At 38.7% G+C, this 23,288-nt stretch overlaps 1 protein-coding gene across 3 annotated transcripts in view; it reads right to left on the bottom strand.

Annotated features, from left to right (window-relative positions):
- Positions 1 to 23,288, bottom strand: part of RASAL2 (RAS protein activator like 2) — a 256,627-nt gene that overhangs the window by 18,670 nt on the left and 214,669 nt on the right. For 2 of the 3 annotated variants that reach the window (XM_079761430.1, XM_079761432.1), the window contains exons 6-14: positions 18,466 to 18,619; positions 16,449 to 16,547; positions 14,917 to 15,471; positions 11,806 to 11,950; positions 7,699 to 7,843; positions 6,815 to 7,051; positions 4,639 to 4,840; positions 2,272 to 2,471; positions 649 to 1,510 (exon numbers count right to left, since the gene is read on the bottom strand). In XM_079761430.1, coding sequence (XP_079617556.1) covers positions 649 to 1,510; positions 2,272 to 2,471; positions 4,639 to 4,840; positions 6,815 to 7,051; positions 7,699 to 7,843; positions 11,806 to 11,950; positions 14,917 to 15,471; positions 16,449 to 16,547; positions 18,466 to 18,619 — 2,599 coding nt within the window. The remainder of the gene's footprint in view (positions 1 to 648; positions 1,511 to 2,271; positions 2,472 to 4,638; positions 4,841 to 6,814; positions 7,052 to 7,698; positions 7,844 to 11,805; positions 11,951 to 14,916; positions 15,472 to 16,448; positions 16,548 to 18,465; positions 18,620 to 23,288) is intronic. The other variant, XM_079761431.1, reaches the window with a different exon arrangement.

Genomic DNA, 23,288 nt, shown 5'->3' with positions numbered 1-23,288 from the left:
TTTTGCAGACCTGTGGGCCACAAATTCCCCATGCCAGATGTAAAGAGAAATTATAAGGAAGTTGTAAATGTTTAGAATACTTGTCAACCACCTGTGTATCTATCCACCCCCACCTCCTTTACTTTGTCACTATCGGTGTTCAGTTGTTTATTTTCCTAGCGATTTCCAGGAAAAGGCACAAGGGACTTGATATTTCCAGAGGGAGCTGGAGGATAGAGTAGGGAGTAGTTATATTAAACTCTTGGCTCAGAATACAAAACTTTATTATGGAAGCTTAAGAAAAAATATTTAGGGAGAATTAATGTCCAGGTCCCCAAATACTTTCTAGTTGATTTGGCCTATAGATTCCATAGTTTAAGTGTGTAATTATTCATTCAACATAATGGATCTGTTCTCAGTGCTGAGTGAAGGGAAGGCAAGGCCCCTGCGTGGTTGTTAGTGTCCTCAGGGTGATGAGTCAAGCTACATTCTGTTGCCTCACCTCACTAGAAGCCTCCCAAACCTTTTATTTCCTCTTCCCATTTAAAGGTGGCAGAAATATTTTTAAGTGGAGATCTTGTTAGCAATGGGGTTTCCCAATGATTTCTACACAGACCCGAGGAAACAGTTGGACCAGATAGAAGCCAGGTCATCCAGCACTCGCCCTACCTGCTGTGTCTGCTGTCTCTGGATTGCTCTCACTTTGGGAACAGGGCTCTCTCTGGAGGAAGAGGACTGCTGCCGGGACCGGCTTCCATTCTGCACAGGCTCGGCCACCAGGGCTGCCGAGGCCACCGACATGCTCCCCGTGCTCCGTAAGGAAGCACTGTGTGGCAGGGATGGCGCGGCTTTAGCTCGGGCACCCAATCCGGCTTGGTCCATTTTTCGGATTTGCGCCTGCCCAGTACTATTTTGCCGGGGCAGAGCAAGAGGTATGTGTCTGTCTGGCATAGTGTGCCGCCTGGAGAAGTCCTCACTCTGAGTGCTACGTTTGCTGAAGTCTTCCATGCTGCTATTGCTGGGTCCACTGAGTTTGAAGTCTTCACTGTTACTTTGGCTTCTGGAACTGGCAGTGCTTAGGTTCTCCAAACTGGAATCCACGGAGGCCTTTGGCATTGCTGGGATTGGGTTACTGAGGTGATAGACAGGGTTTTGGAATGACAAGGGCTGGAGGCTGCCTGGCTGGTTCAAGGCTGGGTGCAGGGGCCTTCTGACTTGGGGTGCACTCTGGGGTGTGCTTTGGGTTTCCCGCAGCTGCTTGATGCTGGCGACCTGGGTTATGGAAAGCTGACTTCCGGTCAAGCGCAGAGGCACATCGAGCATGACGGACGCATGCTCCACTTGAGCAGCGTGCGTGTCCTGGAGGTCCATGAGGGAGATGCTCCGCCCATTAGGAAGGCTACCTTCCTTTTCATCCTTCTCAGAATAAGTCATGCTTTGGGAGGAGGCTTGCTGAACCAGCAATAATGTTTTCCCCCTGAAATAGCTATCTGTGTTGTCCTGGCTTGGAGACTTTAGTTTATGCAAATCACTGTAGAAACAGAAAGGACCCTTAATTACTCTTGAGACACATTCAACATAGTTAAGATTCCTCAACTCAGGCATATGAACTCTTCTGAAGGCTCACAGGCCCAATGCAGATACTTACATCTAAGCTCAGATTTCATCCTTACGATTCTCAGAATAAAATCCAATGTTTTTAGTTTTTCTCCAAAGGTGGGGAATAATACTGTGTATACCACTCCATCACTGTCTTCCATTTTTACTAGCATTCCAACCATTTTCTAGTTTGACTTTAAGCCCTCCCAAGGCATCCCAATTCATATTTAATTTGTTCAAGAGGAGAGGCTCTAAGTGCACAACCCAAGGGCCCATGCCAAAGGCACAAATCTTGCCAACACAAAGTAAACAAAGTCTAAGCATCAATATTGTGTCTACTGTGTAGCTAAACAGCCAATTACAAAATGTTTTTAACGAGGTTCTCCAGATTGTTGAGTGCTACAATATATAAAAATGCCAATTTCATAGAGCCCGTAAGTCTTCCATTAAGCAGGACATAGTTTTTTTTACTGCATTTGTTAAATATAACTTTACAATATCATTCTAGAAAATAAGTATCCTAGATCTTGTGTATTATTATGACAAACAATTGGCTTTATCTCAGATCAGATGATTATTTCCAATTGCTCAAGACTTTCAAGTTTGTAAATTCAACACATAAGTTAAAAAATATTTTTGCCAAATCTCTAAACATTATATCTCTGGGACAGTACTTCAAATTCTCTTTCATACCTGTCAGTAGGGTCTTCAAATATTTTCTGCAGCCCGGAGGAGAGGCTTCCACTGACATTGGGACTGGAGTTATGCTCAGTGAAGCGTCTCAGTTGCTGTTGTATTGGCGTAGGGTTAGTCAGAGACTTGGTGATATCAGCAAGAACGCGAGGGAGAGGTCCCAGTTTTGCCACAGTCGCCTGTAGGAAGGAATTTTCACCCTAATTGGATAATAAGCATTGCGACATCCACCACAGATTGTTTTGGGGACCATGATGCCCATTGATGAAGGGGTGTAGGTTGGAGGGAAGGGTAGGTGTTTGCATGTGGGAGTGGCAGGTTCATAATGCATTGTTATGGAGCAGCGGAACCATGGCGTCGAGATGGATGGAGGACGCGAAACAAGGTGCAGCAGACATCGAGGAAAGAAAGGAAATAGAAATTAGGATTATGCAAATAAAAATTAAAAGACATGCTCAAAACAACCAAAATATTGCCATTCCAACTAAAATAGGCATGCAAAGCAAACAAAATCTTTGGAAGGCTAGTAGATCAAGCTGGGGGAGGGGGGGTGAGGATAGGGGAAGGACCAAATACCTTCTAACCAAAAGGCTAGTGTGATAAAACTTCCAAAGAAAAGGGATTATGTGAGGAAAGAAATGCATGCCACATACAAGAAAGTGTTGCATGCAGGGGTCCAAAACACTCCAGGACACACAGTTGACATTGCTATCAACTATGCCATTTAATCTTGGGAACCCGGACCTATTATTGCCAACTAGGTTGGCATAAGCATGACAATTTTTTAAAAAAAAAACAACCACAGAAAACTCAGGTAAACTTTCTCTATAAAATATGTCTAAATGTATTCCTGGTTCCCAGGACCAAACAGAGATTTAAAAAAAAAAGGAGAAAGTGTATTTACACAGCAAAGCCTGTTAAAAAGACCTTGACCCTGAACAAATCAGGCTTATTTCACAAGAAAACTGTATCTGCATCTCACTGATACAGCTAATCAACAAAGAATAACTTTTTAGTACTTGTTTTATCCATCTCAGTCATTTTTTTCTTTGGGGAATTCTTATTCTCATGGCGTCTTATAGGACCGCTCAACTGTTAGGCAGTTTTAATGGCTGTCTATGGGTCTTCTATGGTTTTTCAACAGCCAAGAGATTCTTCAACCTTGCTCAAATCAGTAGAATGCCTGCTCAAATGTCACCTGGAGGATGCCTTTACATGCTCAACCTTCTTGAGCCACGATTCATAGTCAAGGGATTTACCCTCAGCACAGCTGCACCTTAAAGTCCAGCTGGCATTTCTACAAGTATAGAAGGGGTCCTCAAAAATAAGGAACAGTTTATTATTTTACAATGTTTAAAGCAACAGTGGACACCCTACCGTTTACATTTCCTCAGGAAAGTGGTCTTTATTAATAGGTTTTACACCCCTCCAATATTATTGGAACATTTTTAAGGATAATAGAAAAATGAAGGAAAACAAATTCTCATCACAGAAAAATAACTTTGTCTTTTGAAGTTATTCTAACATACCACACCAACATATTTATAAAGTACCTGTAGTAAAGAAAAGCATCAATAAATAATTATTGTGATAAATCTAACCTAAGTCTGTTAAGACTATTCTCCATTATAAAACCTATTCTTCTTTGCAAAATCCCAGAAGGAAGAAAATGATTGATATGGTATATATCTAGTTATTAAGATAAAATTCTTATTAAGATTTAATAATAAAATCTTAGCTTATAATAATAAAATTCTTAGCTTATAGTCAGAAAATAAATGATTAAAAATTACAATTGTTTTCTGTATTCTTCATTTACATCTATAGAGAAAGAAACCACCAGGATTTTCAGATCCCACATAACTCTGTAGTACTAACAGTTATATTAAGCCCTCTGACTAGCATAACAACAAAAAAATTCTCAAGGATAAAGCTGATTAAACATGATAGTCCACCCTTATATTCTGAAGTCCACCCTTTTGTTAGAAATTGCTGTATAAGGCTTCATCTCATCTTACTGCACATGAATAAGGCTATATACACTAATAATAGATATTAGTTTCTAGGCAAGTTTTTAGATATGTTATATATACTGTACTTATTTATTTATAGAAATATATACTCCATTAATGCAGATAATTACTTGAAAAATAGGTAAGTAATTTCATGGCTTTCTAGAATTTCCTGGTTTGTAGGGTGCATATTTCACTCAGAAATGATAACCATTTATTCTGAGACTTACAGGACAAAAGGTTGCTTTCAATTAACGGAAAGGTGAGTGCTATCACCCTGTGGATGCTCTGCAGAATTCAGGAACATTCAAGTTCTCTACCTCCCTCCTCCCTTTACTATTCCAGCCTACTTTACCTTATCAAGTTGGGAAACTACTTCCCACAGTAAGGAATGCAAAACCGAAAGCTCCCGGCCCAGGTCAATGTAACCATCAAAGCCTGGGGTGTTTGAGATGGTGTCTGGATTAGAGATCTCCAAAAGAAAGCGCTTCATTCCACCCCACTCATGTTCTAAAAAATCATTCATGAATGCCATGTATTCTTCTTTGTTACCAAATCTAAAGGAGAGGGAGAGAAAATGACAAAGAACATATTCAGGAAAAGAGAGGTGATCATTTTGAGTGGACTGTACACAGAGCTATAAATTTTTTTATTTTTATTTTGGGGAGGTAAGTGACTAATTTTGTTTATCTATAACAATAAAAGGGTAATATGCTAATTAGACTGGATGTCTTCTGGACGTCCTTCCTGATGAAGCTGGGGCCGGAGGGAAGCCAGCCTGGGTCCTGGGTGCCTGCGGGTGGCCAGAAGGAAGCAGCCCGGGTCCCGGGTGCCTGTGGGCGGCCAGAGGAGGGAAGCAGCCCGGGTCCCCAGTGCCAGAGGGAAGCCGGTGCCGGCAGCCAGGGGAAGGAAGCCCTACTCTTGCACGAATTTTCATGCATCGGGCCTCTAGTTATTTATAAGTGATAAATGCTAAGACATACTTTCTTAATATTAATACTCAAATCTTCTGAATAGCTTTCTATTTTCTATTGTATAAAGCTAAAACTCATTTTTCTTGTATTTAAAGCTCTCTGTAACATAACCTTCATTTACCTACCAAATAATCATCAGTATAAACCTTCAATATAATTTGCTTCTTCAAAGTTTCCCAAATATATATACTCTTTTTCTTCTCCAAGCCTTTGTTCATGTTATATGTTTCTACTAGAGAAGAACTTCCTCTCCTTTGCCTATCTAGATTCTAGCTATCTTTAGGACCTAGCTTAAGTCCATAAAACTTGTTCCCAAATAGGCCAGAAATAATTTTTACTAAAATTAGCTCAAATATGGGTAAATATGTATGTTTTTACATTGGGTTACCTATAGGGTACTCAAAGTTAAAGTAGTGCACTTCTAAAAAGTAACTATTTAAACCAGGAAACAATCTGTCTCACCGAAGTTCTATTTTTCCTTCAGTACATCACTAATAAAATCTTGTCTTTAAGCTTCACTATTGAGTGAGTCTGTTCTGATCAATTCTGCCAGTGTGAAGTTTCTTTCAGTGATTCCTTAAAATTATTTTCTATAAATTATAAAAATTACACAAACTGAGAAAAATTTGAAAACAATGAAAAGTAGAAAAAAAAGTGTGGATGTACCCACTCTATCACGTGAATTTATCTGCTGTTTACATTTGTGTGTATTTCCTCCAACTGCTTTCTAATGTCCTTTAAAAAAGCTTTAAATCTACCAAAAATTGAAAGAATATGCCTCATCTACATTAACCAAGTGTTAACATTTTGCCAAGTTTGCTTTCTCTCTCTCTCTCTCTCTCTCTCTCTCTCTCTCTCTCTCTATATATATATATATATATATATATATATGTATATATATACTTTGAATAAGGACTATCTCTTACATAAACCAATGTCATTATCATAATAAAATTTTTAAAATTAAATTTCACCAATTGTCCCCAAATGGACTTTTATAGACTTTTTACCGATTCAGGTCTAAATAAGATTCAAGCATTGCATCTAGTCTTTTTAAATCTAAAACAGCCCCTTCCATCTTTTCCAGTTTTCATGACATTGACTTGTTTAAAGGGGCCAGGCCAATCGTCTTAGAAAATGTAACTGCAGAATTTGTCTGATTGTTCTTCCCAACTTGTTTACACTAAAGTTTTTGTGTTTTTAAACTGCTGGAATAATAGCATATACACCATTTAATATCCTTTTTTTCCCCTAAAGTTTTTATTAGCCCTTTTCATTTACTATATCTTCATCATTTTCCATATTATTGACTATTCTTTGAAAACACTGTCTATAGTGGCTGCAAATGTTCTGAATGCATGTACCCTAGGTTACTTAACCACTACTCTATAAAATAAATATTTAAGTTGTTTCCAATTTTTTTGTTATTTATAATAACACCACAATGAAAGTCTTATAACATGAGTGACGAGGATCACTATCACCACCCAAATTTTAGATCTCATGTATTTTTTTAAACAATGTTTTTTAAAAAGGGGTTATGGTAGCAACACGTACTTGGCAAAGTTAGCCAGGTTCTGAATGACCTTGGCAATCAGAGTCAGAGTCCGAGACGTGCGGTCATCAGGATACTCCTGCATTAGGTTGAACAGACTGGGAGACATGATGGCTGGGCACAGGAAACGCAGGAACAGCGAGGCACTGATGAGCCGTTCGCTGATGTCTTGCTTCCCGCGGTTCAAGCACTGCTGCTTCCATGATGCAAACACCTCTTTCAGTTCACGAGGGAAAACACTGGTGAAGGAAAAAAGATCAAAATCTCTAAATACCCAAGAAAACTGCAAGCAATCTCACTCTGGCCCAACACACCTCCGCTCTAGAGCCAGGCAATGAGGGCCTAAGGGAGACCTTAAGTGGTTTGTGGCTGAGAGGTGGTGGAAAATTCACAGAAGCCCAGATGGAGACTAGAAACCCAAAGCTGTAAAACTCAGGAATTAGTATAAATTTAGTTTTGCAAAGTGGGAAAATGGCATGAGGCTCCTGACTATACCATCTGGTTTAATCAAGATCACCATAATCTCTCTAAAGACTGTTCATCCAAAATCTTCCAAAATCTCACCAATTGCTGGGGTTGGAGCAATGATCAAAAATAACTAACACATTTTTTAACACCAGTAAATATCTTAGAAACCCATTTGAGAATGTGGTGCTAATATTGTACACAAACATTGTATTTATGTATATAGTTCAGAAATTCTTGGGCTCACAATGGAGATTTAGATTTTAGACAGGAATGTATTAGGGAAACTGATTAGGGAAACTATCAGTTTTCCCCCCTAGGCCCTTCCTTTGGTTGGGAAATAATAGTTAACACCGTGATGACTTGTATATAGAAAATGAAAGTTCCAAAGGTGGTGGATGAAGCACTGACACCAGCTCACCAGTAAGAGTTGATGATCTTGCAGAAAGCCAGCTCACAGCACATTTTCAGGTTGCTCTGATGGTCTATCAATTCACTAGATGAACATTTGCTGGGATCCACTTCACAGTTCTCATCTGACTCATACAAAGCTTTGATGAACTCCCCTATTTGAAGAGAGAAGATGACAGATAGTAGAACAATAAATAGGGTCTTCCTAAATAGAACAATAGGACTTAAGATTCCTGTCCTAAAATGCATAATGGGGAATCTTTCTGAGATCTGACAGGGAGGATACAAAAGACTGTTCATGAAGGGTCACTGCTTTGGAAACCAAGGGTTATCACCTCCAAAATATCATGTTTATTTTCTTTACCCTGGAGGTGAAAAAACAGCAATCATCATCACCACCACCACCACCACCACCACCATCATCATCATCATATTTACAAAAACAACAATGATACTACTATAAACAATTATATAACTTTAAATCTTTTATCTGAAACCACAAATAAATGAGCATAAATTCATTATTTGTTATAAGGCCCCTTTACCAGGGTGAATAATGTTATTATCTTAGGAGAAAAAATAACCCTAATGGCTGCACATCTTGGACTCGGACTCTGACTAACTAGCCCACTTAAGGTTTTAACTGCTAATTCTGGTACCAAACATAGATTTGAGTAAGGATGTCTAGACTTACCTCTTGTAATTGGAACAGTCATTCAATACAGCACAAGTTTGTAGCAGAACATCTCTTTATATAATCTGTATTGTTTTTCCAAATAGATTTAGCTTAGAAGCCCTGTTCATATATCCTATTCTCTAAAAGGATATGCCCAACATTCTCTGAAAGAACAAGTCCTTACCTTACCTGTTTATCCACCACTATACCTATATATATTCTATTCCATGTTTCACACTGTTTTGTGCTTATTTGTTCATATGTCTGTCTCATCTCTAGGATGAATACCTTTGGAGGTCAGGGACCAGGTTCTATTCATGTTCAAATCCCCAGCCTATCAAATAGATCCCAAAGCACTGCAAGTGCTCAATACATATTTATGATGCCTGGTACTATGTGTCCTTGGGTTTTTATAGGCCTTTATGAAAGAGGAGATCTTTCAAAGACCCTTTCAAATCTGCTTATATTACTTGAGGTTCAGGCTCGTTATAATAGATTTTATGAAAGTAAATAATGATTTCTGTAAAATTAAGTAGCAGCAGTGACATAAACAGTATTTTTTTTCCTAGCAAAATGGCTAGTGCTGAGGTAAATGAAAGCTTTTAAAAATAGCTATGAGGATGAGAAGTGGTTATTTGAAAGAAAAATGCCTGGAGAACAGGAAACAGTGGTGCACAGAGAAGAAAAAGGCTTTGAAGCCAGACAGATCTGGGATCAAATCCTGGGCCCATCACTTAATGATTGTGGGCCTTGAAAAGTCACTTAACTAGTCTAAGCTTCAGCTGCCGTATTTGGAGAATAGCATAATGACTCCCACTCTACAGAGCTGTGGTGAGGATCTGAAATAATGCATGGGGAAAAAAAGTGTCTAATATGGTACCTGGCATGTTGGAGGGGCTCCATACAAATAAGTATTGTTATTTGCAAATTAGGCAACTTTAAAATAGTTTTTCATAAAGTAAAATAACTAAAACTAGTAAAAGGCTTCTAAAAATGTTTACCAAAATATTTGTACTTTTATCTCAAAGTCTCTATGCTATGGGCTTCTATACTATTTATCCCTTTTAAAGAGTATCTAAATTTAAAACTAAGTCATCACTGTCAAATATTCCATGTGAAAATTGACCCACCTTTAGTTTTATATTATAAATATTCTGTTTAGTGAGTTCCTTAAGGTTATCCCACCCTGGGGAAATAGTACTAATATTAATAAATAATTTGTGAATTTTAAGAATATTTTTCTTTTATTCTTCAAGAAAAAGAGCCAAATAAATCAAGGGTCTGGAAGTAAATTGTCTAAAATTGCAGCCTAAAATTATCCCCCCCCCCCATTATGATATATTTACAATCCTCCAAAACAGAGAAAATTATTTTTACTTTTGAAACTATAACTCATGTCTGATAATGCGGAAAGTACCACATTGAAAGGTGAACCTTTTATAGGTTTGTATCCAGAAGCTGCTTACCCAATCAAAAATTACTGAGACAAAAAAAATATTACTGAGACAGATTCAACAATCCATTTACATTTGCTCTCTTGCCTTTGAAAGAAATCAGAGCCAAAGGGATGGCTGCTCACTACATGGTCCAAATGGAAGTTTGTGCCCAGAATGTTCTGTGTTTTCTATGTGAACCATCAACTTATTACTATCTAGCATCTAATTTCATGTCAACAGGTATCAATGTATTACTGCTAAAAAAAACATTTGCCTTTGTCACCAAGGATGGAAATCAGGCCTTTTTAGGGTCTGCTTTTCTATATCTCATAGGTGGGATTTCCTGTGTGTCACAGGACATCAGTATGCAATCTGATTTCAATCAGAAAGATAAAGGGGCCAACAGATGGAAGATTTAAGTCTAAGTGAGGCAGAGCCTGTGAAGTAATAGTAATGCTTTAATTAAGAGAAATGAAGATTACATAATATACCTGGCAACTTTTAACTCAATTTTCTTAGAGAATTCTTTAAGTAGTCTGGAAATAGCACCCCTTTTTCCCCTCCCAAAATGTATGAACTATAGCACAACTTTAATGATTCAGAGTGCTCAGCTATAATTTAATTTGTTTTTCTGAGACTTCATTGAAGTCTTTTTATTTTATTTATTTATTTATTTTTTTTTCTTTTTTTTTTTTTTTTTAAATATATTTTATTGATTTATTACAGTGAGGAAGAGAGAGGGATAGAGAGGGATAGAGAGTTAGAAACATCGATGAGAGAGAAACATCGACCAGCTGCCTCTTGCACACCCCCTACTGGGGATGTGCCCACAACCAAGGTACATGCCCTTGACCGGAATCGAACCTGGGACCTTTCAGTCCGCAGGCCGACGCTCTATCCACTGAGCCAAACCGGTTTCGGCTCTTTTTATTTTATTTAATGCTTATGATGAAATCTTCAATTGTATCATTAGAGACTCCTGCCATAGCACATACAGTATCAGCTAGAATCAATTTCTTTAAGTCTTTGAAAAAGCACATAATTTCTCTCTTTTTTAGTTGTAGGGATATATATTCTTATTTTTCTTACCTCCCTATACTGTAAGCTCCTTGAGGGCAAAATATATCCAACTCATTCAACATTCTTTATGGTCTACTCCTGATAGTCATATGTGCTACTGAACACTTGAAATGTAGCTAGTGCAAATTAAAATGTGCGATAAATGTAAAATACACATTGAATTTCAAATAGTATAAAAAAGTAAAAGAATTTTTACTCATTAATACTTTTTATACTGATTACCTGTTCATATGTAGATAAAATAGGTTAAATAAAATGTTATTAAAATTAATTTCACCTGACTACTAGGAAATTTCAAGTACTCACATATAACTCCATTATGCTTTTATAGGACAGAGTTGGTCTACATTCTAAAGTATAGGGATATGAGTTCCCTCCAAGGAACTCATGCCTGTTTTATCATGATGTGCATTGAAGTGTCCAGCACAGTGGTTGACGCCTGGAATTGCAAGTGAGTGGCTTAACAGGAACTACTGAGTGAACAAAGTCAGTTATTGTTGAAAATTTTGAAGGCCTTGAAGATAGAAACTGAGAGTTGTGGGACTTGGCCAGAGTTTCCTAGTTTTTGATGCATGATAACAAATGCTAACACTTTTAAGACAATACGTTTATATCATGATGTGACTAACCAACACGTCTGGGGAAACAGGTCACTGGTATTATTGTGTATCTCAGACACTTGAGGATCTTGAGGTAGCTGCACATGCTGATGGGCTTTCTCTTTCTGTACAAATTGTAATAAACACATCTGCTGTTCCTCCACTGGTGAGTACTGCAGAGACTTCTTTAAGCCAAATCTTGAATAACACTCTAGTCAGCTAGACCTAAGTAACACCCAGAAGTTTAACCTAATTGGTTTGTCTCATGAGGATAAAATAACTTAAAATCAAAGGGGAAGAAAAGAAAATGTTTTCCTTCTCCATACCCAAGGCATCATGAAGATACTGCTGTCCCACCAACTTGAGGTATTCCTCAATGGACTTGGTGGCAATGGTATTCTCTCTGAAGATCAAGACATCATGTTCTCCACAACGATCCACCTCAGACATCACCAAGTCCGTCAGAAAATCCTGGTAGAATAATGTTCAATCAGGCAGAAAGCAACTGAATAAATAATATACATCAGAAGAGACTGATGAAATATCAAACATCCTGGGAACCCTGCTTTAAAACTAAAGCTACCAGATTCATTTGAAAGAAAAATGTTAAGTCAGGATAAAATCTTAGGTGTCACCCCCCCTAAGTTTAAAATTCCTTCACAGATTTTCCATTGCACTTGAATAAGTTGACAAGTCTCCATATGTTCTGGTTTCTGTCCACCTTCCTAGCCTCATCTTGTGCCACTCTCTCTGTATTCTGCTCCAGCCTCAAGGGTCTCCTTTATAGGCCCTTGAACACACCAAGTCTTTTCTAACACACAGTGCTGTCTATTCACCACAAATTTTGTGCAAATGCTGCTCTCAGTTTTGCTTCACTCACCCCATCATTCCTGCCCCGACTGTCATGAAGTTAATTCCTGGGATCTTTCGGATCTTAGTTCGTACATCCTTTCCTCAGTGAAGTCTACTCTGACCAACACCGCCATGAACCCCATTAGTCAGTCCCCATAGTGCACTTCTCAGCATTTCTCACGCTAATCACACTTTTTATTTCTGTAATTACTTGATTAATATCTATTTCCCCTAAAAGACAGTAAGCCCCATGAGGTCAGAGATAGTGTCTATTTTTGTTCACCTCTATATTTTTAAGCACTTAACAGTTTCTGCACATATTAGGTATTCAATATCTAACAGTTACAAATTGGTCCACAGTATCAACATGGAATTTCTTGAACTCAACACTTTAACTTATTTTCTAGGCAGTCTGTCTGCTACACCTCCACCCCCAATCCATCCACGGAGAAGCAAGGCATGATTAGAAATAAAATTCTTAAGAAATAGCTGCTTCATTCCTCAATGGTCTTAAAGAACATGTTTATTGTTCAGTTTGAAATGTGATATCAAATATTTTAAATGTTATATATTCAATGGATATATCAAAGTCTCTAAAGTATAAGAACAGGGAATACTCAGATTTATTTTAAAATTAAGCATTTTAAACAGTAATGGGATTTACTCTGGGGCACCTTTAAGTGTATAAAAGAGTTGTAGACTTAGGAATCACTATTTAAACTCTTAGGCTAAGGGGCAAGAGGAAACTTCTGAAGGTGATGGTAACATTCATTATCTTGGTTATGCTGGTGGTTTCAGTGGGAGCATCATCTATCAAAAAACATTTAATTTTTCACTTTAAATGGGTATAGTTTACTGTTTGTAAATTATACCTCAATAAGGTTGTTTTAAAAATTCTGCATATATCCTGAACTTTGAGCTACTAAAAAGCAGAAAGAACATACCCTACAATTTCAAAGATGACAATTAAAATTTCAGTGATACCTCACCCCAAATTCTTGAGCTTTTTTAATGCCAGAAACCTAAAGATTATTACCAGTAAATCCAACCACAAAAATTATAATCAATAGGAAGGCAGTTAGATAAGGGACTAATCCTATCTAATAAAAGAGTAATATGCAAATTGACCATCACTCCAACACACAAGATGACTGCCCCCATGTGGTCAAAGATGGCTGCCCCCATGTGGACACGAGATGGCCAGCAGGGGAGGGCAGTTGGGAAGGACCAGGCCTTCAAGGGAGGGCAGTTGTGGGCGATCAGGCCAGCAAGAGAGGGCAGTTGGGAGGAACCAGGTCTGCAAGGGAGGGCAGTTGTGGGTGATCAGGCCAGGAGGGGAGAGCAATTGGGGGGACCCAGGCCTGAGAAGGGAAGTTGGGGGCAACTGGGCCTGCAGGGAAGGGCAGTTGTGGGGGACACAAGCCTGCAAGGGAGAGCAGTTGGGGGGGGACCAGGCCGGCAGGGGAGGGCAGTTAGGGGCAATCAGGCTGGCAGAGGAGCAGTTAGGCATCAATCAGGCTGGCATGGGAGTTATTAGGGGGTGATCAGGCTGGCAGGCAGAAGCGGTTAGGGGCAATCAGGAAGGCAGGCAGGCGAGCAGTTGGGAGCCAGCAGTCCTGGATTGTGAGAGGAATGTACGACTGCCCGATTAGGCCCGATCCTATTGGGATCGGGCCTAAATGGGCAGTCGGACATCCCTTGAGGGGTCCCAGATTGGAGAGCGTGCAGGCTGGGCTGAGGGACACCCCCCTCCATGCATGAATTTCGTGCACCGGGCCTCTAGTTATTGAATATATCGGCATATTCTGATTTATATCAAGAAAGCGTAATAGCACTTTTGTAAATAAACTATTCTATCTGTGAATGCCTCTAGGTCTGAAACACAATTTTACTGTGGCCAATTTGTATATAATGTAATAGTGACTCAGCCTAATGAAGTGAATATGCCTCATAGAGGTGATAATTACTCTAGTTCAGGCTGATCAAAGACTATCATTTGCTTGTTGTTCTTCATACAATTAGCACATTTCTCTTCCTTCATCTTCCTAAATTTTTACTTTTATCCAGGATGAAATATGATTCATATTATGCCAATTATATAACATCCCTTGCTATTTTTATTCCAAATACAGATTTTAATCCCATGAAGATACTTGCTAATACCCAGAATGCTTCTGGAATACCTCCTTCTGTGACCAGGGGATATGTCACCAGTTAATCTGAACTCAGACAAGATATTGAGGAGTAAAACCACTGTAAGAAACATCCTTGAATGTACTGTGGGATTATCATGCCCATATCACCAATTTATTTTTCAGACAATAAAGAACTAGCTGTGGTATCTATCTTCAATGCAAATGAACTTTAAATATTTGTGATCTCTCCATTTTATTCCTTTAGTTTTATAATCTCTATCTTTTCTGGATCTAAGAACTGCTAATAGGTTTCCTTCTCAATTCTTTTTTCTTTTTTGAGCATTAGCAGTAAGTATTTCTCTAATTTGCATCTCCACAGTATCATATTTTGGTTTCTTCATACAAGGTAGGGAAGAAGCTTCAGGTAAAGTAAACCTCCTTTCCACTTACCTTGGCTCTGCCGGTACTTTGAAGAATGTGCACTAAGGCACAAGCCAACTCCTCTTTATTTCTCACACTAATTACTGGTTCAAGGACAGAACATAGCATGGTATAGTTGCTGGTGACAAATTCTGCAAATTCTTTGTATTGTTCCATAGGCAGAATGGTGATAGTTTGGAAACGCGATTTAATCCGAATAGAAGGTCCTCCTGTCTTTCCTTTGTTCGGTGTAGGTGTACTCACTGGATACCACTTTTCTACAAATTGGCGACCAGTCACACTGGCAGAGGGGATGTTGACTAGACCTACATAATTATTCTTGTCCTTCTTTTTCTTTTTTTCCACATCTTTATAAATGTGAACTGTGATGCTATGAAGAGGTGGAAGGCTATAGAATTCAAAATGTTCGCCCCAGAAAATATTGTCTGCTTTGGTCTTGCTGGTTGTACGAGCAAAGAGGGTATCATCAAGGCACAGTTCACAGAAATATTTTTTTTTAGGGGCAAGGTCCTTAGCTTCAATGATCCATAAACGAAGAACATTTTCAGCTCGTCTGCAATTGTCCTATAAAGAAGTAATAAAGCTAAGTTTGAGAGCTGAAATCCCATAAAGACAACATTTTCCTTTTGAAATAGGTGATGTTGCTTATATACTTTATTATGGGTAATCCTATATAATAAAAGCCTAACATGCTAAGTATCCGGTTGTCCATTCAACCAATCAAAGTATAATATGCTAATGACATGCTAAGGCCTCTCAACTGCTTGCAATGACATGCACTGACAACCAGGGGGCAGATGCTCCAACTGGTAGGTTAGCTTACTGCTGGGGTCTGGCTGATTGGGACGGGCCGGACATGCCCTGGAGCGTTCCCGTGGTCTCTCCCCGGCTGGCCAACCTCCTGCGTCCCTCCCTGGCCCTGATTGTGCACCAATGGGGTCCCTCGGCCTGGCCTGTGCCCTCTTGCAATCCGGAACCCCTCGGAGGATGTCAGAGAGCCGGTTTTGGCCCAATCCCACAGGCCAGGCCGAGGGACCCCACTGGTGCATGAATTCGTGTGCCCGGCCTCTAGTCAATAAATAATGAAAGGGATTGTTACATCATTGTTCAGGATAATAGGAAGCTCTAAACAGAATGTATCAGAATCTTACAGAGCCATATACATTCTATTTTACTTGGGTTAAAAATATCATTCTGTAACATAAGTTCTCATGTAGCTAGCCTCATGGCAACTGGACTGATATCTACAAATAAAAAAGAGATAAGTAGTTAGGAAACTTGTGTTCTAGTCCCATTTCTATCATGTATTAGCTTCTGATTTGGGTAGGTTACTTAAATTCTGAGTCTTCTTATCTATATTGGTAAAATCATGATAATATCTGCAATAAAATTATGTTCAGCATAAAATGGCATAATATGTTTGAAATGGCAAATGTGTTTAAAAAGTCCTATAAAAATTAAGGTATTATCACTGCATTTAGCTTCTATCAATTTACTGCTTATAGAGTTACACATTTTTTAAACCTCAAAGCCACTATTACCTTATTTGGTTGAACTGTCCTGCGAAGGTTTTCCATCCACTTATCTCTTTCTGAAGCGGAGTTACAGCTGAAACATTTACTTCCACTCAAGTAGGTAACCTACAACATAAAGGTTAGACATAAGGAAAAGAAAACATAGGGCTTGAGGGCTTTAGTTTCCTAGTTGTATTGTTTATGAGTTAAGATATGCTATGAACCGAAATCATACTACATGAAACCAGCTTTGTGATTTCTATATCTATATCTACTTTGTGCTTTGCATCCTCACTTATCTCCTGATGAGACAACAAAGGCCAGTGAGAATTCAGCTTAGGATCCTAAAACTGTTCTGAAATACCAAAATTAAAAACCTTCCAGGACACATCTTAAATGAACTGCTAATGAATATGTTCAATTCTGAGAGAGTTAATAAAGAATAACTAAAAAGGGAAGAGAGTCTCTAAAACAGCTTGTCCAGTTTCTTGGGACTGCTTTTGAGGCATCAGGCTCTGCCCCTCCCCTCCTCGGTCTTGTCTGGAACACCACAAACTCAACCTTCACTCACCACCTGTTCCCCTGCTTCCCCCTCTCCAGTTTCCTGTAATTGGAGGACCAAAAAATAAAAAATAAAAAATAAAATCACTATCCGGAGAGGAGAGAAAAGGATGAGCTGCATTAGCAGTCACCCTACCAGACTCAGAAGCAGAGGACCACTCAATCCCCTCACCCCTTGCTCATGTTTAATAAAAACCTTCCACCCAGACCCCATCACCATGTCTCGTTCTCCAAGATTGCCTGTTCTCACGTCTGAAGTGATACTGTCATGTTAATAAATTACTGCGTTTTGCTAAATCGTTCTGTCATGCTCTTGAATTCCTTCTTGTTCAGTGACAAGGACCTGGATCAGGTTGAGGCCTCCCTGGGTGCCCCCTAGCATCACCTTCATTATAATATTGTAAGATGGTACTAATGAAACTGAAAAGAGTTACCAGTATTGGATTACTGTCTTTGGAACCTATTTCTCCTCCACTAGGCAACTCACCTGTGATTTTTAGTCTTTAGGAGGTTAACCTGATCACTATTATTACTTTTCTTTAAAAATGGAACATGTGACCTATATGCCTAGCAGTTAACACTGGGCTTGGTATACAACCTGTTGAGCCGAGTTTCAAAATACAGGAAGTTCAAGTGTCTTATAAAAAAACACACTAACAAGTGACTTGTCCAAATTGCTAAGTGTGCTCACATATTAACTCAATCTCAGATTATAACCTAGTAAATTAGATCAGATTATATATTATTCTGATCTAACATGGTAGCTACTAGCCACATATGACTGGCGAACACCTGAAATGAATGTAGCTAGTCCAAATTGAAATGCGCTATAAATGTAAAATTTCACAGGTGATTTTGAAGACTTAGTACCCTCCTCCCCCAAAAAAGAAGGTAAAAAAAATCTCATTGATAAGTTTTATATTAGTGACATGTTGAAATGGTTAAGGACAATTTGTTCATTTAAGAAATCAGGCACCTGTAATGTGCCAGGAACTGGGCAAGGTGCTGGGGATTATAAAAATAAATAAGACATGGTCCCAGATCTTAAACTACCCATAATACAGTTAGAAAAATTACCTTTTGGTCAATTTCCTCAGAAAATCATTAAAATTGAGGCTTAGACTTTTAGGAGAAAAATAACAAGATAGTGTTTGATATCTTTACCAATACTAAAAAACTGAAATACAAATTTAATGTTATTGTTAGTCTTGTGGCCTCTGCTGAGAATGTACTAAAGAACTTTTATTTTAAAAGCAGATTAAGTCAAAAGGAATGAGAAGCCATCAGTGATAACTTTAACCACCAATATAATTAGATTGACAGATTTCCAAGCCTTTTCCCTAGAAGTAGGTAATTTCCAATAACTGAAAACTAGTTAAGATGATCAAATCATCAATACCATAGTAATAAAATCACAGAATTATTAGATAGAAAATCTGCTTGTTGTTCGACTACTCTTCCTTCTTTCTATACTTTTTTTTACCTCGAAGCAGAAGTCTTGTCCAAGGATGCTACTATGAAGCGGTTTCACTGATACGGGCTCCCCTCTGCCAAGATCCAGACACTCCACTGCACTGCATGGGCTCAGCAAGGACTCATGGGAACGGGACTCTTTCAGTTTAGGCAGCCCACGAGACCTAACATAGAAAAAGATGTGTAAGACAGTGTAACTACATGGCCAACAAGGAAATGACAGTCTAATGCAGTGGAGGCTGACAAGAAATGTATAAATGACTAAGGAAAAAATAAATGAGGAGCAAATTAATAGTTAATCTGTAACAATAATAACAGTAACCATACTTATGTGGCACATATAAATCATACATATATTTGTGTGTACTCACACATTTTTTTCCTCAATAAAGCAAAAATACATCCCATAATTTTACTAGTCTCAAGGGAGCTCAAAGCTCCAGTACAGATGTTTTTATCCTCACTCCTGTTTGGAGATGGAGAAATATGTACTATTCAAGGTTATCTTATATATTCTTATTTATACAAAGGTATTATCAGAAGACATTATTTTCTTTTTCAGATTATCCTCTTCTATTACTGATAAAATAGTAGTGGCTAAATCCGCATGCTGTTTCTTTCTGCTTTGGCAGAATAAACACACACACACACACACACATACACACACACACACACACACACAGTCAAAGCCAAGCTTTTCAGCACAAGACCCTGCCTTTCAAAAGGTCTGATTTCCATCTCAATATGACATTCTTTTCTGGCAAGCTTTTGGTTCTATCCATGCTTTACTGTATAAATATGAATAAAGAATAAAATGCCTTGAAGAAACCTCCCACCCACAAAAGAAATGTTCAAGCTCTCATCTAGAAGAACAGTTCTTTGTGAACACCATTCAGGCATCCTGACTGATTTTGTTTCCTAGCTGTTTAAAAAAGAAGGCTGGGAATCATGACTCTTGTCACCACAGGAGCTAGAACTTTACTATCTTCCCCTTGGAGGAATTAGCAAAGTCAAACAATATAAAGCACAATATTTTTTAATCCAGTAATGGATAGCCATGCAGTCTTACTCAGTAATTATAGTATTTATTGGCTGAAAACCCCAAAGTTTTTATATATATAAATAAATATATACTTCGAGCAGAAGTACCTAGTAATAGGGATAAAAAGAAATGCCTTGTGTGAAGACATTAATTTTTGTAAAACACATTAAATAAGCAGCTTCATTTATTTCCTTAAAATAACCATGAAAACATTAAAAGGAACTCAAATATCAGAAATGTCAGAGTAGCTTTCAGTTAAATTATAAAGTAATGAGATATTGAAAATTAGCACTAAAGGCTGCTCTTTCCCTCTGTTTCCATTCTAACATCATTTAATAAACTCCATATAATAAGAAACATCTTAAGCAATAGGATTTTAGTTAATTCTTTCCATATATAAAAACCCAACCACCATTTAATGTTTAGACTAACAAACGTGTGCTCTGATATTCAGTAGTCTTTTTAAGGTCAAAAAGGCAAAAATTATATTTAGCATTAATAATACACAAAAGTGTGCACAAAAGCCAACTAATGCTGCATGAAAGTATGCACAAAAGCCAAATAATGTTTTATACATAAAAATGTAGCAACTTCACATTTATTTCCTTTTGTTTTACTGGATAAGATAATGACATGTTATATAATGCAAAGACAGCACAACAACTATAAATAATTAAATGCTAAAATAATTTTACTTTAATGTAATTAGCATACAACTTTCCCACTATGCTTCATAGGAAGCTTGGTTGAGGCAACAGGATACTGTAATCTTTTTTAAACATACAGAAAACAACAATTCCAGCCCATTTTCCCAGGAGGAGTTATTTGGAGGGAAAAAGCCTCACACTCTGGTAGTGAGCCTCACAACAGGAAACCAAAAGGCATATTTAACATAGGAGGGATGACAAAAGGCTCACTTTTATTTATTTTTAAAATTCTCTAGGAAAATATTATACAACAGAAATTAATTTTGTTTCAAACAAAATAAATGTCTACCTACATGAAGCAATTGTACAGCCAACTGGCAGTGCAACCCCAAAGCATAGCGGTGCCACATGTCACGGTATTGCAAGTCACTTTCTGAACTACATCTCAGAAAACAACTCTCTGTTTAGAAGACAAGAACCAATAGAAGATGGTTTCCCTGCTGCCTTCGATTACTGATAACATCTTTGGATCAATGTTTTCCAGGTGTAATTTCAAGTCCTCAATAGAAGCAGAACAGAAAGACAAACAGCAGAACATGAAGTCATCTTCCAAACAGACAGCAGGATCGGTAATATTCCTTCCTCTCTTTCTCAGACTGCATCAGCCCCTTAGGTAACACAAACAAGGTTCCTGGGCTCTCGGCTGGGCCTGTTGCCATGGTGCTACACCTATAAGGAGATTAGAGCTGAAGGCAGCAGGGAGAAGCTTCGGCCTGAAGGACTCAAGGAGCATGCTCTGCAAGCTTGACCACTTTAAGAGAGAAAAAAAGGAATGGCAAGGCCCTCATCCATTTCCATTAACAATTTCTCCTAGTCAAAGGCTGTAGAAAAAACCGAGGCAACCTGGGGGTGGAGGAGAATCTCAACTCTACTAGGAAACAAAGCTGAGAAGTTTTAGCTTGCTTCATATGATTCCCTGCCTCCTGTTAGAAGGTATTTGCTACATCCTACCTTGCAAGTACAATCTTTCTCTTACATCTGTTCTATTTTCTGTGCAGTGCTTACTCTAATGTTTCTAGATATGACTTTACATTTATCTTATCTGGGTTACACATTCTTTTTTCTTTTAGAAAAAAATTGGGTAAACTTCTTTATTCACTGAATTTCCAATGCTTAACAAATTTCATTTCAATACTTAGGTCTAACTTCCAAACACAGCTATAAACAGATTTTGCAACCAAGTTATTTGGAATTAGAATTCAAAACTCCTCCCAGTTCCGAAATGGCAATTATTAACAAAGAGTTCAGAATCTTCTATTGTTCACCATTTATGTATGTTATGTATGTGCACATACTAACACCCACCCAATGAACTGAACTCCAAAGTCTCTAATATATTCCACATTACTACTGAATAAATAAGCAAGCCCTTCCTGTATTGAGAAGAAAGTTTCTCTGCAAAGACCGAAGTAATTCCCAGAGAAGCAGGATTATAGTAAACAGTAAGATCAAGCAGCCTGGGAATGGCTGGGGGATGGGTGGGTGGGGATGGCATTATCTGTGGAAATATCCTATATAATAAAGAGGTAATATGCAAATTGACCCCCACACCCTCACAAGATGGCTGCCTACTACCAGGCCGGCAGGGGGGTTAGTGAGGGACAACCAAACAACTGAACAAGCAGGCTGTGTGGGGCGACCAGGCCGGCAGGAGGTTGGGGGGGCAGTTAGGGGCGACCAGGCCGCAGGGGGTGCAGTAAGAGGTGACCAGGCCAGCGGGGGGCGGAGAGGGGAGAGCAGTTAGGGGCGACCAGGACGGCACACAGCAGTGAGGGGTGATCAGGCCGGTGGGGGAGGGGAGGCAGTTAGGGGTGACCAGGCAGGTAGGCAAGTGAGCGATTAGGAGCCAGTGGTCCAGGATTATGAGAGAGATGTCTAACTGCTGGTCTAAACCGGCAGTCAGACATCCCCCAAGGGGTCTGGACTGGAGAAGGTGCAAGCTGGGCTGAGGGGGACCCCCCCCCCATGCACGAATTTCTTGCACCGGGCCTCTAGTTTATACATAATAGCACCAGTACCCTCAAATCCCCTCTAAATCATGTTTACCATCTCCTATACCTTCAATAAGAATTTATTTTCTTAGATCTGCTGAATAGAGAATATTAGCAGCTGGTAAGGCAGCTTACTTACTTCTCCAACGGAAAGCAAAATGTGAATTTATTGAGAGAATAAAAGTTTAAAACATTTTTTCCAGTCCACTTTGACAATGACCCTCATTAAGAAACCTAACCTTGAAAGTGAATCCCTTAAGTTCTTTCCCTGATCCACACCCACACCCTTACCCACTAATGCCAAATACCATATAAGGATAATTCAGGCTCCAATTTAACTATTTCTCGCTTTCATGAAACTGCTTTCCAGAAGTGATATTAGTTCTTAGTAGTTCTTGATTTCTGTGTAAGCTCCAAGACCTCCCTCTAGCAATGTGAGATGTAAGGGTTAAAAATCTAACTACTTTGCAAATGAAGATTACCTGCAGCTTCTGACCTCTTTAAGAGATAAACTACAGGCTGGAGAGGCTTTCTATTACTTACTACAGTGAGTGATTATTATATTGCTTTAACACACATGCGTATCTGAAATGAGTCTTAAAAGACAAATGTGAATGGGTGGGGTATGAGGAGCCAACACTATTGGATACAGTGATGACAAAGAAAAAGGGAGTCAACTTTGATTAGTGCAGTGTTAAGTAAAACACAGCTGGATTTTACTCAGCTTAACAATCCAATTTTTTAAAAAGCCAGATTTCCCCCGAAGCACCAATAGTGCTTGGATGTGCTAGCTCAATCTGCCACATGTTTATATTCAGCTCCAAACTTGGGAAACTTGTCATTAAAAATGCTTATTGCCACACAAAATCCTGTACTCCGGTGCAGGTGAATTTCTGCTTGGCTTGGCAGTCCTGACTCCATATTCTGCCACTGAATTCTTGAAGAGAGAGCTCAGCCATAAGTGGGTAAAACAATGTATACTTATATTCAAGGCAGTTTGCCTCACCTGAAAATTTCCCAGGTAGTAATTAACAAAATTTGGTTATCCTAACACCAGCAATTTTACACAGGGTCTCATCATTTTTTAAAAAAA

Source organism: Cnephaeus nilssonii, assembly GCF_951640355.1.
Source record: "Cnephaeus nilssonii genome assembly, chromosome: 21".
NCBI classification, from domain to species: Eukaryota; Metazoa; Chordata; class Mammalia; order Chiroptera; family Vespertilionidae; genus Cnephaeus; species Cnephaeus nilssonii.
Note: the sequence above shows the minus strand (reverse complement) of the source record. Positions and strands in the feature narration are given on the sequence as shown.